At 42.2% G+C, this 18901-nt stretch overlaps 1 protein-coding gene across 1 annotated transcript in view; it reads left to right on the forward strand.

Moving 5' to 3' along the window:
• Positions 1 to 18901, forward strand: part of wasf1 (WASP family member 1) — a 47931-nt gene that overhangs the window by 19526 nt on the left and 9504 nt on the right. The window contains exons 2-5 of the mRNA XM_061091630.1: positions 1135 to 1289; positions 2302 to 2436; positions 10108 to 10261; positions 13787 to 13904. Of these exons, the coding sequence (XP_060947613.1) occupies positions 1157 to 1289; positions 2302 to 2436; positions 10108 to 10261; positions 13787 to 13904 (540 nt within the window). The 5' untranslated portion in view covers positions 1135 to 1156. The remainder of the gene's footprint in view (positions 1 to 1134; positions 1290 to 2301; positions 2437 to 10107; positions 10262 to 13786; positions 13905 to 18901) is intronic.

The raw sequence follows: 18901 nt of genomic DNA on the forward strand, positions 1-18901 counted from the left end.
TTTGGGTTTGTGTCACATTAGCATCACACCCACACCTCGTTCAGAACACTTAAAGTATGACTTAGAAAGAGGTGCGTGTTCTCTTTTTCTTTCCATTTAAGGCAATTGTTGCCCCGATTTAAGCCGCCTCAAGATGAATTGCCAGAACAAAGCTCTCTAGTGGACTGTCCGCTCTCTCTCTCCTCTCTCCCTCTCTCTTCTATGCATCGATAGCTTTGTCACCTCCGAGAATGGCCTTCCATGCCCTACATTTTTTATGGATACGGTCAATAATCATGTTTATTCTTCGGTGACGCAATGCTGCAGAGAATACAGGGAGATATTAAAAGAAGCAGATGTCAATTAAAGTCTTAATTAGTGAGTTAACGAGGCCTCATCATTGTCATGCCAAGTCAATGAGATCCATCCCAGCAGCTGATCTCCACACCACTGCACATCCCTTCCCATCACGAAAACCAGAGTGGACACCAGAGAAACATGGCGGGAGAGGTAGTTTCCCCTCAGGATTTCTGTGCCCATAGTTCTGACCTTTTTTACCCCATTAAGGGTCATTTATGCTCAACACTAGATAGGTTTGGATGATGGATGTTGCCATAGTCCATTGACCCCCCCACCACCACCCCGGTGCCGTTCTTGTTTTTGCTGTTGGGGTTGGATGTAAGAGAACTGGGCCTCAGAACACTGCAGCCTTAATGCCATTAGCACGGCTGAGTGGGCAGGCACAGTGCTGAGGTATGCCGGGGAAACAAATGAGGCAACATGGCTGTTAGCAATGTTAGAACATTTCTTCCCGGTGGTTTACTTGCGTTTATACTTCTCCGCGATCCTGTCTAATCATCGTCCTCTCAGTGTATTCCCTCTTTGCTTTGTTACCCTTCAACCCACATCATGTTCTGTGTGCTCTCTCCCCTGTATACTAATGGCTGCTGCAGCCTCCCTCTGCTCTGATTATTCTCATGCTCTTAGCAAAACAGTAAGTAAAGTAACGGTCTCTCTATTTGTTTTGGTGTTGTGCGAAGCAGCAGAATCACAAGATCTGTTATAAGAGTCTGTGCACTAATTACTTTTTATTTCTTTTATCTTCTCCTTCCCGTCCCCTCCTCTGTCTCCTTCCTCTTCCTCTGACTCCTGTAGTTAGTGGTGTTGCAGCAGAAGGATGCCGCTGGTGAAGCGCACCATCGAGCCCAGGCACCTGTGCCACACGGTGCTGCCGAGGAACATCAAGAATGAGCTGGAGTGTGTGACTAACATCTCCTTGGCCAACGTCATCCGCCAGCTCAGCAGCCTGAGTCAGTAGCACAAGGACACTGACACACACAGACACACACATATCCTGTGATTATTCATTTAAAAACATAGAGCACTTGTACTCCACATCCACACAACTGAAAATCTGGTAATGTTAAGTATATTTCAGGCATCTGAACATTAGAAGAAACTTTTTTGTTGACACTCTTGGTTGTCCTTGGTACTCCTTGGACAAAAAACCTTGTGATGAACCTGTTTATTTAGTCATGAACTGATTAATAAGAGCTAACAAAGTTAACTGAGTTGTTTAAGTTAACAAATATTAAGAACTGGGATATTGGGATTTAAAAAATATATAAATATATTCAACATATGGCAATATTTATTTTGGTAAAGGAAGACATCTTGACAATTGCGGATTTAGATATATTTGTAGTTAACAGATTACGAAAAAATTTGCACACAATTGGAACGCAGTATCTTATCAATGTGCAAAGCAAATCTATAAATGTGCATCATAGTCAATCACTCGCTTTGAAGGATATTTGGTTGCCATAGTAACCTCAAACCTTGTGCTGGGAGAAACAGGGTCATGACAAATGTGCTGTGACATGAATCCTACATCAGAGAAGGAGAAGTGTATTTCAGTTCCTAGAGGAAATGGTGGATGATAATTGAACTCATTCAGTAGGACTAAAGTTAGGATGCTCACAAAATACCGCTTTCTTTTTCTTCTAATCCTGGTCTCACACACGCCATCTCCCTCAGAGCAGTTAGCCTGCAACAGTCACTTCCCGAGGGATTTACAGTCACAACTGACGCAGCGTTTTCTCTATCTCTCAATATCAGTAATTGCACATTTTTAAACTATGATGCTTGACACAGCTGGAAAACGGCTGTGCCTCTAGCTCTTCAAAACAAAAAAAAGGGATGTAAGTGTTATGGACCATAAAGTCACATGATGTAAAAAATGTGTAACTAAGAGCTTTGAATATTTTATTAAACATTGTTAATGACTGTTAAAAAAATATATTTCTAAATGTGTGTGTGTAGGTAAATATGCAGAAGACCTGTTCGGAGAGCTGTTCAATGAGGCCCACTCCTTCTCCTTCCGGGTCAACTCCCTGCAGGAGCGCGTGGACCGCCTTTCCATCAGTGTCACACAGCTCGACCCCAAAGAGGAGGAATGTGAGTACTGCAAACACACAACCGCAAGCACACACAAACCAGCCCCAGTTCCTTTCTTTACTTTTAACCTGAACCAGTTTCGTGTGTGTGTGTGTGTGTGTGTGCGTGTGCGTGTGCGTGTGCGTGTGCGTGTGCGTGTGCGTGTGCGTGTGCGTGTGCGTGTGCGTGTGTGTTGGAGCTCACCTCTCTCTCACCCCTCAGTGTTAATGTCTGTTATCAGGAAAAACAGGCAGAGAGATGGTCGACATTTTTAATCTCAAAAACACAAACCACATCCTCTATTATAGACCTTCAGATTATAATTTTGCTTTAACACTCGTTTACACTCAGGTGAGCTACGAGTTAAAGGAAAATGATAAACGTCGGGGACTGTCGGGTAAGCCAGGTTATCCTGAGAGACGGAAGGGAGGATGACAGGATAGCGCAGCAAGAGGAAAGTGCAGTGGGTGTAAAGGAAGAAGACGGAGAATCACAGCAATGTAATAACATGCTCCAAGGCGCAGAATCGATTTTTCTGTGGGGCGGCAATGTGTTTACGGTTTGGCACAACGCTACTCCAACTGCTTCCCTGTCACTGACACACAGACAGTAAAATCCTCACTGGGCTAGAGACGCTGCTTATTTTATTTCTGTGTACATAGGCACAGGCTTGTAACTTTTTACGAGGCACTGACTGGTTTTTGCTGAATAATACGTTTTTGTTTTATTGTCAGTCAGAAACAGACTCTTAATCACAGTCGGTTCATCCTAATCTTCCTTTTTCGCTCGGTGTCCCCCTGTGATTATAATCTCCTCTACATTCATCCTCTGATTTGGTTTACTCTTTTTTTTCCCCTTCATATTGCCTCTCATCTTCTCCGCCTGTCATTCTCCTAAATGCTTCTTCTTCTTCCTCATCACCTCTCCGCTACCCTGCCGTCCCCACCCTCTTCTCCTCAACTTGTCCCAGTGCTCTCGCTGGGCCGATTGAATAATTGCGTGTGATCTAGTTTTATAACTCATGCACCTAAATCCTGCAGAGGATAACATTCATTTCATTGGATAGACACCAGCAGGCTTTTGGAAACACCCAGGTACCAACAGTACCTTCGTATTGTTTTTGGCATAAATGCTTTCCTCGTATAATCATGTCTTTGCACACAGATTGTGAGCGAGTCTGTGTGGGCGTGCACGTGGTCCTCGGCTTCATCTCCCTCCATAAATAAGCCTGACTTTCGCAGCTGAATCATTGGCTGGAGAGGCGGTGGATAAGGATCAGCTCAGTTGCAGTTTGAGAGTGCGGAAGGGGTTGAGGGGGGAGAGTTGGAGGGGAGGAGGACAGTAAGAAAGATGGAAGGAAAGAGGGACGGGTGCATAAGGGCACTGCAGCAAAAAAGCAGTCGAGTGTAAAAGGAATGTACCGCAGATTTTTCTGGGCCAGGTGGAAACGGCCTCCTCTGCAGGTTACACCGGTTTTCCACTCAGTTCGACGCCTCTGCATTCATTTATAACCAAATTAAGTTGTCTTGCAAATGGGAAAAAAATCGGCACTCCACTCTCCTCTCTCGCCCGCTATCCATTAAAGATCCGAAACATCAAGCGACTATGATAGCGACACGGTGTTGCAGCGCCGTGTGTCGTGTCTCCTGCTAAAGAAAGACAAAATCATAAGGACGTGACAGAAAGACGGACGGCTGTGGGACGGGTTCGAGAACCATTCCTGTAAATGCCCCCTTTCATCCCCACGCAGGCAATTTCTGTAAACCGTCCCACTCTCAAACACACATCACTTTGCACACATGTTGTACAAAGTGTATGCTTTTAGCACAAGCGGCCAACTTGCCTTGTAATTGTCTGTGTGCATCTCTGGTCTGCACGAGAGGAGGAGTGAAAGAGAGGGGACTGAGTGCAGGCAGGAGTGGGACCATAAATCAGGACTGTGGAAGGATGAAGATTGGAGGATGGGGGCGGGGAGAGAGGACAAACGACAAGGACACAATAAGAAGTTTGCAGATACTGTCCTCAGAACACCTCACAAGTTTCTTTGTAGGCCTTTAAAACCTTTAATGGACCTTTCAAATGTGGGGACCAGCTATGAACTCCCCTGAAGATTTGGAACAAACCATTTCATCCTGGAAGCAAATTGCTCTACAAATGGTTTCGCATTCACAGCTAGTTTATGTCTAATGGTAACTTTTTAATTTGTAAATTAAATCTTGCAGTAATTATGACAGCATTATTTCGATGTAAATGCTGATATTTAGTTATTTATTCATGCTGTTGCATCCATTTAAATTTGAGTATGTGTTGTATTGCAATTTATTGGATTTGATATTAAACTAGAAGAGCACTCAGAGAAAGAGAGAGAAAGAGAGAGAAAGAGAGAGAGAGAGAGAGCGTATCTCTATCGAGGCCTAACACTTCAGTTGAGATTCTCACTCATCCAGGTCCCACATTCATCCCAACAGCCGTCTTATGAAACCACATTGAAATGAGTAAATCTGGAGTTTTATTTGGATCTGCCCCCAGGAAGGTAAAGATCCGCCCCCTGATCTGGATCTGCACCACAGGTTAATGGATTCTTCCCTGACCCATACAGATCCTTCCACCAAGTTTAATGGTAATCCGGGGAATAGTTTGTGTGAAAATCTACAAACCAACAGACGTACAAGACAAATAAACAGACAACAATGTAACCTCCTTGGTGGAGGTAATAATTATTATTGACAGACGTAACCAATGTCATAAGTGTATCTTATATGATATAAAACATACCTGCAGCACTCAAGATGAAAGCCGCGGTTTTATTTTTACTGACGCTTTAACACACATCGAAGTGTCTTTCATGCATTTTGAATGAATGTCAGCTGTGAATCGTGCTTTTACCGTAGTCTAAAGCATAAAAGGGCACAGACGCCGGACGACGTGGAGGATGCTAAGCTGAAGGTCAGAGAGATGTGGGATAGAGAGATGGCCGGAGTGATGTATGCCGTGTCACCGTTGGCGCAGTGGTCGAGGTCAAAAGTGCTTTCCCAAGTGGATTTCTGCACATAGACGCACACACACACACCTTGCCAACACTGCTGACCCTTAAGCTGTGAAAGGTCATTCTTCCTTACTTTGCCCTTTAGGCCTCCACTCCCATCCTCCTCTTCCTCCACTCCTCTCACGACAGTAAACGCCCCCACCTACAAACACACACATACAAACACACACACACCCCTCTACTCTAACCCTAACCCTCCCCAGCTCTCTCTCATCTTTCCGATTGATCTCCGTGCCCCCTCCATCTTGTGTGGATGCTATTTGTGTGCTGTCAGCCTCTCTTCCCCCCATCACTCCAGCCAGCCAAACTAATGGCCTGTATCCCCTATGTAATGGTTCAGTTATATCATTGCACTGGCTGCAGGCCATTATGGAAGGCCACAAAGCCACCATGAGTGCCTCTGGGCTCTAACCATTTCTTTATGTACTTCATAGTCTCTCTCTCTGCATCCTTTTTCTTTTAGTCCTTGCTGATGTAAGAGGTTCTTTCTTATTATCCACTTGGCAAACTGTGACTTTTTCTCTTTAGTTTTTTACTCTTTTGGTTCTTGTTAGCTCTCCTTGAGTCTAATTACCTCTGGCACGTTACTTCTCTTTATCTTGCTCTTTATCTTTCTGTCGCGCTCTAATCTATTCAATTAAACTTTACTCACAAAACTGTTAAAAGGGCTTAACAAAGGAATATGCAAACAGTTTATATAAAGATAAATTGTAAACTAGAATGGCACTGAGGCGAGCAAATACCTACACAAAGGCCAAACATTCCTTCACAAGATTGTCTAGTTTTAATAGTAGAAATAAGCATAATAATATTCTCTGAAACCAAAAATACTGCAGATAATACCTTGTCACAAGCTAATCAAGAATTAGGTTAATCTTAAGATCATAATATTGAATAACATTTGATTTTGATACCACAGAATAGCTATAAACTATAGAATACAGAACTACATATACAGCTGCAGAGGACTTTATTCCACTCATATCCACACACATATCATATCCTCTGGTCTCTTCCTCACCATTTGGCAAAGGGACTTGGGAAAATAGCTAAATTCATGCCTCAGAGATTCAAAGTATAATTTGTGGTCATGATGGCTCAAAAGCATCCGCACACTTGGTACACAATAATTCAGAACACATTTGCCCTTATGCCATGTCCCAGCGCTGACTGCAGATGGTCGGCATTAACTTATGCGTTTTGCACAGAGGACAAATAATAAAGGAGGATTCAGAAGGGAGCCAAAACTGACGTGGAGCAAAGTCTGTGTTGTGCTCTCTCCTCTCCCTCCTCTCCATTTGCATATTTCCACGTCTATTTACCTATCTGCTGCTCTGCTCTCCAACCTCGCAGAGAGGTAACAGCGATTCAGCGCTGCAGGTAGGAAGTACGCAGAGGGGGGGAATATAGGGCAACATTTGCATTGAAGTACAACAGGAGAGAGAGAGAGGTGTGCCTGAATGCTAAAAGACAGCTTGGCCTTTGCCTTCTTCTTATCTTTACTGGCTCTGTGCAGGACTGCATCTGTATGAGTGAGGGGAGAAAAGAGGGAAGACGTGATACATTTCGGTGAAACTTCCAGCGAGGCTTGAGGAGATGGGAGTGTGTGCGTGCATGTGTCACGAGAACTTCCCTGCTCGCTTTGATTCAGGGTGTTTTTAGCCAGATGCTATCGGTCCAGGAGAAAGATATGAGAGAGAGAGAGAGAGAGATAAACGATACACCCCTAGCTCCCGGATAAGGAGCTTCACAGGCTGAGATCAGAGGCTGCTGCTAAACCTGGTGCAGCTCCACCTCACACACACATGCACGCACACACACACTTCAGAGGACACTGACTTGCGTTGATTTCCTGGACACTTACTTCAACCTTAGACATAGCAACTACTTTACCCTAACCTTAACCATGACCAATTTATATCCAATGCTAACCTGACCCTTACCACAATTCACACCGTGCCTCTAACCCTTAACCAGGACCTCAGAAATAATGCTTTGGATTTTGGTCCCCGTGAGGTCACCTGTTCCTGACAAGATCAGTGTTTATGCTTGAAACGCTCCAAAACACACACACACACACACACACACACACACACACACACACACACACACACACACACACACACACACACACACACACACACACACACACACACACACACACACACACACACACACACACACACACACACACACACACAAACACTAAATCACTCATCCTGTCGCTAACACATTTTTTAATTAGCATGTAGAACATCATGTTAAGATATCCATCTGTGTTTGAGTGATCCACTGCGAGTGTGTGTGTGTGTGTGTGTGTGTGTTTCTCTCTCTGCCTGCATTGATTAGTGCAGTGTGCCTCTCTCGGCGCTGAGTGTTGCTTGGCAGGGTTTTACAGTCGCCTCGCTCTGCATCGAACACATCCTGACAGACACCTCTGCAGTGGCCCAATCTTGTTTTTCACTTTTGCACTTACTTGTCACCCCATGTGACAGCCCTTCGCTCCCTCTTAACGCACCGGGGAATCAAGAGGCTCTGCTCTTGTTTGACATTCAGCACATAGCAACACCAGATTGACACGCACCATTTGGTCACAGGGTGCTCTTGGCCCTCCGACGTGGTCGTATGGTTCTCCATACTGTATTCTGTCAGTTTATAAGTAGTTTCCTGTAGCTCATCCTGACCTTGACTCTGACCTTGCATAGGCAATGTGAAGTGAAAAGCTCCACAGTATTACCAAACATCCAAAACAGGCATCACTTGAAAGTTCAGATCTCCCTCCTCACCTCCTCAGCTTGGGAGCTAAATTGACCTAAACCATTTTTGATCTCACCATCTTACCCCTAATATTTCTCTCCTCTGTGATTACTGTGGACAGTCTCATTCTCATGAGGCTTTGATTTTTAGTCACCTACCTCTTATGCTGCAGATCTAGAGTGAGGCATGATGTAGATATTAAAGGATAATTCCACCTCATTACCACTTGAGTGATATCCTTTTAGTTTATGCTCCTATTGTTGATTGTAATATACTCACACATTAACTGCTGGGTTGTGGGAATGCTCCAGCATCAATAAGAAGTAAGATGGGTGAAGAACCAGCTGCAGTTAAACAGGTTGGACTAGTTTTAAACAAATTGACGGATTAGTCAAACTTATTTGACTAACCCCCCCCCTCCTGGCTCTGCTCAGGTTACCGTATGTGTCTTTCATAGATGCTGCGTGTATTCATGTGTTTTCACTGTTTTACTTCACTCCTCCCTCGCTGTTTTCTCCGTGTTTCACTCCCCTGTTTTTCTGTGTCCGTGCAGTTATATCATCTCCCTCTTGCATTCTCCGGCCGTCTTTCCCTGTCCTGGAGAGTAACTTACCTAAACCTTGGCTCCCTGATAGTGTTTGTTAATAGTGATACTTCAATGCCTCAGGTGGCTGTGGAAGTCATTATCCAGCTGCACCGCTGCACTGAAGAGGATCAGATTGCTGTAGCTGATCCTTTCTTTGCCTTTTCTACAGTACCTTTGTTTGTCTTTTTCCATGAAGGCAAATGTTGTTTTCTTGGCTCCGTTTTAAATAACTCTACCCTGTGTTATGTAGGTTAAAGGTAAGTATTGGATTGAGTTTTGTATGTGGTACAGCGAACTATAACAATGCTTTTTCTAAATGCCACATGGCTTTTTTCCAGTTTTCCCCAGGGCAGCAGCAAAGTGTATCCATTTGTCCCTCCTTCATGTATAATTCAGATCTGGTTGCAACGCTCTAGATTTATTTCCAAGTCGGGTTTTTTTTTTAACTCGGCCCGACCCGATCGAGGGTTAGCATTACTCCGTTGTTTTCTTCCTTCCTCTTCGCCTTCAGCAATTTCTGCAACCTGTTTTTTATTTCTGAAAAGCTTCAGCCGCTGCGCAGCATCGATTTCACTCTGTATTATTCTCCTGCCCTCACAAAATGTCAGCTGCTTCCTGCATGAAAGAAGGGCAGCTATTCCCAATGCCTCTGACAGACGACCTCGGTCTCATCTAACTTAGTTTAGCTCTGCTTAGCTCAGGTGTCGTGTGTTGGTTTGCTTTGAGGAGGAATTGATAATCAGCCAATTAGGACAACAATTAAGAGTAAGCCCATGGGATGGTGCTTAGTGGTGTCTAATAGGTTTGGTTCTGCGTCGTGTTGAGCTGAGTGATTGGGTCAACGATTTTGATTGAGTTAATGAATTGGAGTCACATGGCAATTATTGTGTTCATGAGAGAAACGAAAAGTTGGTGGATTTGTGTGTGTGCGTGTGTGTATCCAGGGAACATTGTTTATTTTATTTTATTTATTGCTGAATTTATATTATTGTTTCTTTCCTATTAAATGGCTATATAATATTTTGTGTTATATAATTGTTTTATCCTTATTTATTACTTTTACATTTTTACTTGTTATTTATTTGATATATTTTCATTTCACATGACCGCATGGATTTGTCATGTATCTCTTGTGAAATCTTGCACTGACTTTAAACAGGTCAAGAGAATATGTATAATGTGCTCATTTTCTTTCTCTGTATCATCACACACTTTGTAAACATATTGTACAGCTAGGACTTGTTCCACAGGGAACCTGACAAAACGACAATAACTTCCCCTCTTCCCTTCTTTCTCCCCACAGTGTCTCTTCAGGATATCACCATGAGAAAGGCGTTCAGGAGTTCCACCATTCAGGACCAGCAGCTTTTTGACCGCACGTCGCTGCCCATCCCTCTGCAGGAGACCTTCGAGACCTGCGAGAGGCCGCCACCCCTCAACATCCTCTCGTCCTACAGGTCTGGATCCAGGCAGTTATCTGCTATATGCTCAAATTACATCAGAACATACATTTAACTTATTATAGAAGATGGTGGATGGGGATGATGGAGCCCAGCATGATAGTAACTGGTTTGATCGTTAGGCGAATTAGCCATTTCCACACCAGCTTTCAAATGGAAATACTGAATTAGGATTTAATGGATTGGCACAAAGAGAGAATGATTACTCCCCAGTGTTCAGCTAAACGTGTTATATTTCTGACAGCAAGAATAAAAGCTTTTATTAAGCACAGCCTCGATGGTGACAATGATTACACCACACAGATGATAAAGACAAACCTAAGATGGGCTCAGACCACAGGAATATGGGGTTGATTTAACCCAACTTGGGTCGCTGCTCTACTTTGACTGGATATAGAATAGGCAGACTTTCTCTCTTGGCTCCTGAGGGTGAGCCGGGCCGGCAGAGTGATACAAGTGAAGATGAATAATCCATAAAAAGCTCTGCTGCCCACTGAGACCAGCACTCCCTCCCTTTTCATCCCTCTGCTTTCTCACCCTGCTGTTTTCTCACCTCATTCCTTTTTTATACTCTCACTTCAATTTTTTCTTTTCCCACCTCAAGCGTCTTACGTGACCCTTAATACTGTGACCCTGACCAAGCCTGTTAAAGAAGGTTTCAGGCCAAATGCAGTCTCTTTATTTTCTGTGTGTGTTACACAGGCACTGTAAGGAGACAGGTGCAGGTGTAGGCTGATTTATTCTGTTTGTTTTTAACCTCTGGGTCTCGACATGGCCTCAACCAAACAAAAAGCAAGTGGGGTTGTTTTTCTCACTGAATTTATCTCCCAGCCATCTTCTAAATGTGTGAATAGACAAGAGGTCCAATTCTTGTTGAATTGGAATTACATATAAACAATGTACATCTAAAGTCCATCTATGTGCAGCACTTTCTCTATCACACATCACACAACCATCAGGGGCAATCTGGGATGAGGAGACTTCATCAGGGGGAAAGGAGAAGTTGGGGATCAAACTACAGAGATGATTAAAGCAATACAGATCATCTACCATTCCACCACACTACTGGTGTTCAAGGACATTTTCTTTTTAGCATAAAAACATCTCTCCCCACCCCATCCATGCACAGATTAAAACAATATTAACCAGAACTGAGGTAAATCTCATATACCATAATAAAAATAAATAATTAATCTGGCAATATTTTATTACGTTGTCTTTGGTTAATGACCTTTAATAATATAATTCCACAAGAGATGCCTGTCACAATTAATTTGTCAGACAAACTGTCCAAAACCCCAAGACAGTCACTTGCATATTAAACATGTCAAAGAAACGTGGACAAAATTTTTGACAGTTTAGAAACAATGAATCGACCATAATTGTTGCAGCAAATCTTCTGTCGGCTAATTAATTGCTTAGCGTTTCCGCTGTAATTAGTAATTTGCCAGACGCAGAACATTCATACACAGCAAATCATCACCAGATAAAGAAGTTGTCGTGACATATTCTGCTCGTTCGGTGTTTCTATGAGGAAATAATGAATTTCAGTTTCCTCTTCATTCGGTTCCGACTGCAGAGCTTATTTGTTCCTCTGCATTGAATGGCTGATTAGGATTATCATGGACGACCATTACATTCTTATGATTCATAATTCATAAAATACCGCTCTTTGATCTTTTCCGTTGCTTCTCCATTCATTCTCTCCCCGTCTTACAGCCTCGTGACTCTTTTCTTCTCATTTTCTTCTCCCCATTCGTCTCTCTCCTCTCCTCAGGCTCCGACTTCCACACTTAGCTACTGTGTTCTCTCCCTCACTCTCTCACACACACCAACACACACCTCAAACCCACACACACACACACACCAACACACACAGAGCGACTACTATGCATAATTATATGCACCAACCCTCAAATACTACCCGCAGTGTGCCCACATACACACACTACACTGACTGTATCTCCGCCCATGCCTTATCCAATTGTTTGATTCTGTTTTCTTCCCCTTTGTTGTCTTGCATATCATTAAACTCTCCACTCTTGCTGTTTGAAGCTTTTCCTTTCATGCTCTTGTGTTCTTGCTCTTATCGCTGTCATCGTCAAATAATTGCCTCCCGTAGCTTGGCAGCTGCACCATGAGTTCAAGTTTGGGCTCCCAGTGAAATTTTGACCAGGATTAGGAGCCTAGAAATTCAGCTCAGCTTTTAAGCCACTTTTTGATTAATGCGTAAACTTTTGTTTAAACATTATTATCTCGGGGTTGTTAATTAAACATCCTTGGATAATTAAAGTAGCGTAACTTTTGCTGCAGCCTGATCATGATTGGACCCAAAAAGTCACGTGACACATGCAGACAATAAAATAGCTAACATATTACATATTAGCAATTTAATGTGAATACATTTTTTAATATTATAGGAAATATATATATAGGAAATAAGCAGGAAGGAGAATTCTTGCTCGTCAGAGTTCCACTCCGCCTGAATCCAAAACCTCAATAATTATTAAGATTGTGAATGTTTGTTTCCGCATTTCAGATTCAGTAGCTACATCCTTAGTCAGGACGCACAACATACTCCTCTGTGTTGTTTTCGGAGTTTAAAAGGAGAGTTGTAATGTAACGTAATAATGTGGAAATGAAGACATTTATACTGAGAAGGACGAAATCATCAGCAGGGCAATTCACAAGGCTCATCCCCCTGTTGATAGGAAATGACATTTGCAGGCAGCGTGCATGGGCGTTTGTGTACGATCATTTCCTTGTCGGGGGGGACCTTTTGATGTGATAACTACCTGCTTCTTTTGATCGTTTGCCTCCCTATCATCACCGCGCCGCTCCCTCCACTGATCACCATCCACAAAGACCTCTGTAATGAGAGTTAGGAAGACAAATGAGAGAGAATGAACGATAATGCAGGACATTAGCTAGATGTGATTTGCTGAAAGAAAAGCAAGGGCAGGAGAAACCTGAGGATTTTTAAACACGTCTCTTGCTCTCTGTTTTTCAGTTGAACCTGCAGTATCTGCATTTTAAGAGACAAAGCAAAATATGTGTATGTTCTTTATTTTGTAAAGAAGGAAATGGCTATTTGTAAGTTTCGTATTGTCCTTTTTGAGCGAACATTAATTAGTCAACATTAAGTTGAATAGTAAAATATGCTGTATTATATACTGAAAACTGAAAATAAAATTCAATTCAAATTTTGCAGCATCTATTGCTGTCGCTAGCAATTATTTTCCATATGGATTATTATATATAATTATCAATCGATTACTTTGTCAATTAAATGATTGACTGTTCACAATAGTTCAAATTAGCTGGTGGTGGACAATTTGTTTTGTCCTACAAACAGGTCAGTTTACTACAATGTAAAGACATGCAGCAAATATTCATATTTATAACCGTATTCATATTTGTAGACCTATAATTCTAACTTGACGTTATTTTTAGCTGTTGTTCAAACAAAGAGTAATAGAACATCAACCAAAATGTGACGTGTTCCCTTTTCCTCCTCCACAGGGACGACGGGAAGGAGGGCCTGAAGTTCTACACCAATCCATCCTACTTCTTCGACCTGTGGAGAGAAAAGATGCTGCAGGACACTGAGGACAAGAGGAAGGAGAGGAGGAAACAGAAGGTAAGTCTCGAAAATTACAAGCACAGGGCCCCGGCAACAATCATCGGACTTTCTCTGATCGGCATCAGTCGAACAAACTGATTCACTGGTAGATCTACAGGCCTGGCCTCACACCATGTTGACTAATGCTTTAATTAGCCACGACTCACAGATTAATCAACTCTTCCTCGAGTCAGCCCTCCTAGTTATTACTTGTGTGATCATTACATCTAATTAATGGGAGCATCTGCTGTTCAGTGTGCGTCATCTCTCTGCCGCTGCAAAACACAAACACACACACACACACACACACACACACACACACACACACACACACACACACACACACACACACACACACACACACACACACACATAGCCTCGAGAGGAAGATCTGCACACATGCGCGCGGTCTGATGAGCTTGTGTAGGTTTAATTTTGATTAACGCAGACACACTCCAATTAAAGGAAAGAGCTCTTTTGCATCCGTACGCCGCTGCTTGAACTCTACAGATGCAAAGCTCCGAGCCCCCCCTCTTACTCAAAAGAGAGGGGTTTCCCACCCTCAACACCAGGAGCTCTAATCGGCTCCAGATTGCATTTCCTTGCGTGGGAAGCGGGGCGTGCTCCACACCCTCGGCTCCCGCGCAGTCAATCAGAGCTTATTACAGTCATGTCAATGAGGAATAAGGAGAGGGATTTTTGAGGGATGTAAATGAGGAGGATATAATTAGCTGGTTATGAGGTTCTTAATGGTTGTGGGAATGGTGCAGAGAGAACAAAAGGGCGAGTTCAGCCACGAATTAGCTGGTGAGGAGGTAATGATGTTTAAATGTTGTGGTTTTTGTATTTGCCAGCTTCATAACAGGAAAATAAACACACATGAGTTTGTTTTCTAAACGAAAAACACAAACCTCATTTGTAACAATAGACGGACTTAACTTTAGAGCAGAGGGTAAGCTTGATATGGCCGGTTGTAGCCCGAGCTCAGTCCACTTATTTGGTTCTAATTAAAGCCCCGGGTGGGCTCGGCTTGTAAAGCCTGGTTCATTTCCCTCCTCGCCACACTGGCAGTCAGACAGACCCCATGGACAGACCTAGAAGACATTCGCAGGGAGAGTGGGATGGATTAGAGGGATTACGCACACATATTTCTTGGTTTGTGTAACCATCACGGTGGATAAATGGTCTGAATGAGGAGTGGGGTAAATAAAGTGTGGAGAAGTTGTGTGTGTGTGTGTTGTGTGTCTATGGGGAGCGTGCCGAATCAGTCAGTAACAGGGCGAGAGGTGGAAAATAAGAATTCTGGTCACACACACACACTCAAATGGGGGAAATTTAGCGTGTCGAGCATTGATAGATTTTCACTTAATCAGCTCATCGTCTGTTTCTACCACATCACACAGTCTGTGTTTGTGTGTGTTTGTACTCGTATTTGTTACCTCTTGGGACCTTTCCCAGCGTAAATACTGACCTAGTCAGGACCATTGGGCCTTATGGGGACCAAAGCTCGGTCCTAATGAGGCTAAATGTAATTTCTGGGGTCATGGTTGAGTTTAAGTTTAGGAATGAATTGGTCATGGTTAAGGTTAGGGATAAGGTTTTGATTAGGCTGTACAGAATGAATGAAAATAAACGCAAAGTCCTAAAGAGTATAGCTTTGCAAACCTGTGTGTGTGTACATGCCTGTTTGTTGCTGTAATTACCTTTGTGCTCCACCTTATTATTTCTCCAGTTGATTATAGACATCATATTTTCAACTTAAAACTTTCCAACAGGCGCTTAGACAGTGATCCAGATCCACCCTGATCTGAGATGCCGCTGCAGCATTGAGGACCTGACAGGCCAGTCACGCAGTGTAAAGCCGTCTGAGATCGGCTGCCAAAACATTTTGTGCCTGACAATGTTCGAGCTATCTCTGACTTTTTCTCCTCCCTATTGCCAGTTGTTCAGTCTTCACTCTAACTCTGTTCAAAACAAGCGTTAAAATCCTAAAAGGGAGATTTTAAGTTATTAATAAATAAATACAAAGGTACACAAACTAATGGTTAACATTCTAGTGAAGAGTCTGACATATTTAACATTTTTGTGAAGAGAAAAGCTTCACATATCTGACTTTTAAATGTTTCTCTAATTACTTCACCAATTGAAGCTAATGAAAACGTAAAGGAGGTTTAGATGCTTTTCATTGCAGCAGCAATTCAGGTCCAAGTTTCTTCTTACACTGCAGCAAATCAAATATTTAAGCTTTGGCAGTTGAAGGAGCAGCTTGAAGGACTCAATAAATTAAGTGGCAATGAGGATAGTTATTATAGGGAGTTATAATTCATACAGTTGGGTGGGTTATTATTCTTTCAACAGATTTATTCACCTCAAATGAATCCGGCCTTTAAGTGACCTAAACATTTTGTCTTGTATCTTTACCTTCATCTATGTCTTTTACAGCAAATAGAAAAATCGATGTTTAAGATCCAATTTCTTAATTGTGTATAATATATGCTGTGATTGAGGGTATGGGAATCAAAGCATCGATGTGCACTCATATGAAAGTGTGAAAATATAAGTTTGTGTTTAAAACAGAATTTCAAAATATAATTTGTAAAAACTCTTACTTAAAAGTTTGACATTTTAAACATGTTTAATCAGTACATCGGCAGGATAGAGTGAGTGGGGGAAAAGAAACCTGCAGCGTCTTAATCTCATTAGCTACTGTTTTAGCTTCGGCCTCAGTGGATTAGCAGTAGACTATATGTGCTGAGCCGGTCAGAGGGAGACGGGCGGAGAGAGAGAGAGAAAGAGAGAGAGGGAGAGAGTCTCAGAGATACATGAGGGACAAAAAAGGAGTGAGAGAAAGCGAGGAAGTCGTTTAGAGAAACAGAACATCACTGCCTCTCTTTGAGATCAGTCCACACGACATCAAGGTTCGTCTCCAGCGTTTTAAGTCCCCTGTGGAAAATCCCCTTTGGCTCCTCTCTCATTACAGCGCTCACAAGCATCTTAATACTGACATTTAAGTCTCAGGCAGTTTTTTTTATATATATACCAAAGCAGGAGTAAATGCTTTGTGAATTTGTCCCTAGATGGTACGCATCACTGCCAGTCCTCGTTAAAATCTGCAGGCGTCCAACATGAAAGGATAATAGCACAGCTAGTTTAATTGACAAGGCTGTATAAAAACTCAATCCTGCATTGTGACGTGTGAAGAAACGTTCCTGACTTCATTCCAAATTACACTAAAAGGACGAGATAATTAAAGTCCACAAACCAGCAAAGACAAAAAGCCTCTTTGTTCATTTATAAACTGCTGAGAGGGAAACTTCTTGTGAACGTGCTCAGGTGTTGTTCCTAGAATTAAGGAGGCCAAAATGTCTCCTGAGCATAAAAACCCTGTGAAAATAACTACAGAATTTTCCAACTTTTCCCAAAACTGTTGAATTTAGCTGCGATGATCTGTGATGGTCATGATTGCAGTTAGATTTTATATAGTAGCAAATTATCTGTAGAAAGATTGATTGCGTGTTTAAAGTAAGTTAGTTGATTGATTATGTTGTTTGAGGTTTGCCCTGAGCTCTTTCTGTTCATCAATAAAATATATATATATATATATATATATATATGGATCCCTTACACTAATATATATATATATATATTACACTAATATATATATATATATTAGTATATATATAATGTTGTTATAATGGGTACGAGACTTAAGAGTCACTAATATATATATATATATTAGTGTAAGGGATCCAGTCGCAACAACATGAATGACTTGTATTTGTGGACATTCAGAGTATAAATAGTGTGTCTCGATGCAAATAAATAGAGAAATGGGTTTCATGTTAAATGTTGATGAATATGCATGCAGGCATATTAGCCTAGTCCACAGCACAGCTACAGTATGTACCAAGAATCCTTAATGGCTGTTTCTGACCTAAGAGAAGCTTGTTAATCACTGTGGATAGAGCAGCAATTTGTTTTTTTCACTTGATCAGCACATTTTTACACACAAGGACTGAGAAACATCCTGGATGCCACTTAGATTATATCGTTAGATCATTAAAGCAGCAATTTGCATGTTAGCAAAGTAAAGCATTTACAAAACCATCTCCTTGGGCTCTATGCTTGTCTTGTGAAAGGGCTGAACATAAACCAGGTGCACAACAAAGACAAAGATTCTGATCTTCTGATAATCTGAATTGGGCGTGGACACAATGGGAGGACGTGCCATGACTTTGAAGGCATTGTGGCTTATGTGCTGAAGGGCCTGAGTGATCCGGATGCGTTTCTCAAAGAGACGAGTATGAAACAGATCATCGGATTGTGATGCTGCAGTGTGTCAGATAGCTTCTTATGAAGTTGAGATGTTCCGGTACGGTTTTCCCTTCCTGATTCTGATACCTAGATTCTTTTAAAAAGAAACGCATATACTTCTACTACTTATACGTTCAAATGCTCGTTTGAACTCGTTAGTTCAGGTGCAAGAATGAACGCGATGGAGGACCATGGTTTGGAAATGACAATTAATGACTGATTTAGATTCAAATTTACAAATTGATATGAAGGCAATTGAAAACAGTGCATTTACAAGAATATTCTCCATTTCTATTACAAGTACACAAACTTGTCAACAGCAGAAAAAATGAGACAGACAGAGAGCTCCCTGTACACGTGTCTACAGCTTCGATACAATATATATATGTCAATCAAAAACCAATGTTAAGACAACTGATCATGTGTGATATTCTATCATATATAGCTTCCGTGGTTAATAGTGCCTTGCCAATGCCACGGAAGAGGAAGTTTGTATAAATAAAGACTGCCCTCAGAATTTCTGCTCCTCTGACTTTGCTCCTCTCAACCTTTTCCCGATCCTGGTCTAACTCGATGCAGCTGGAAATGCCTTATCTTGTGTGTCCCAAGGGCCTTATAAGAGTCCTCTCTGAAACCCCTCCTCCCCTCCTCGGTACCCCAGAGGTAAGAACCCCCCCCCCCCTGCCCCCACCCACCCCCAA

Source organism: Limanda limanda, chromosome 18 (assembly GCF_963576545.1).
Source record: "Limanda limanda chromosome 18, fLimLim1.1, whole genome shotgun sequence".
Lineage (NCBI taxonomy): Eukaryota > Metazoa > Chordata > Actinopteri > Pleuronectiformes > Pleuronectidae > Limanda > Limanda limanda.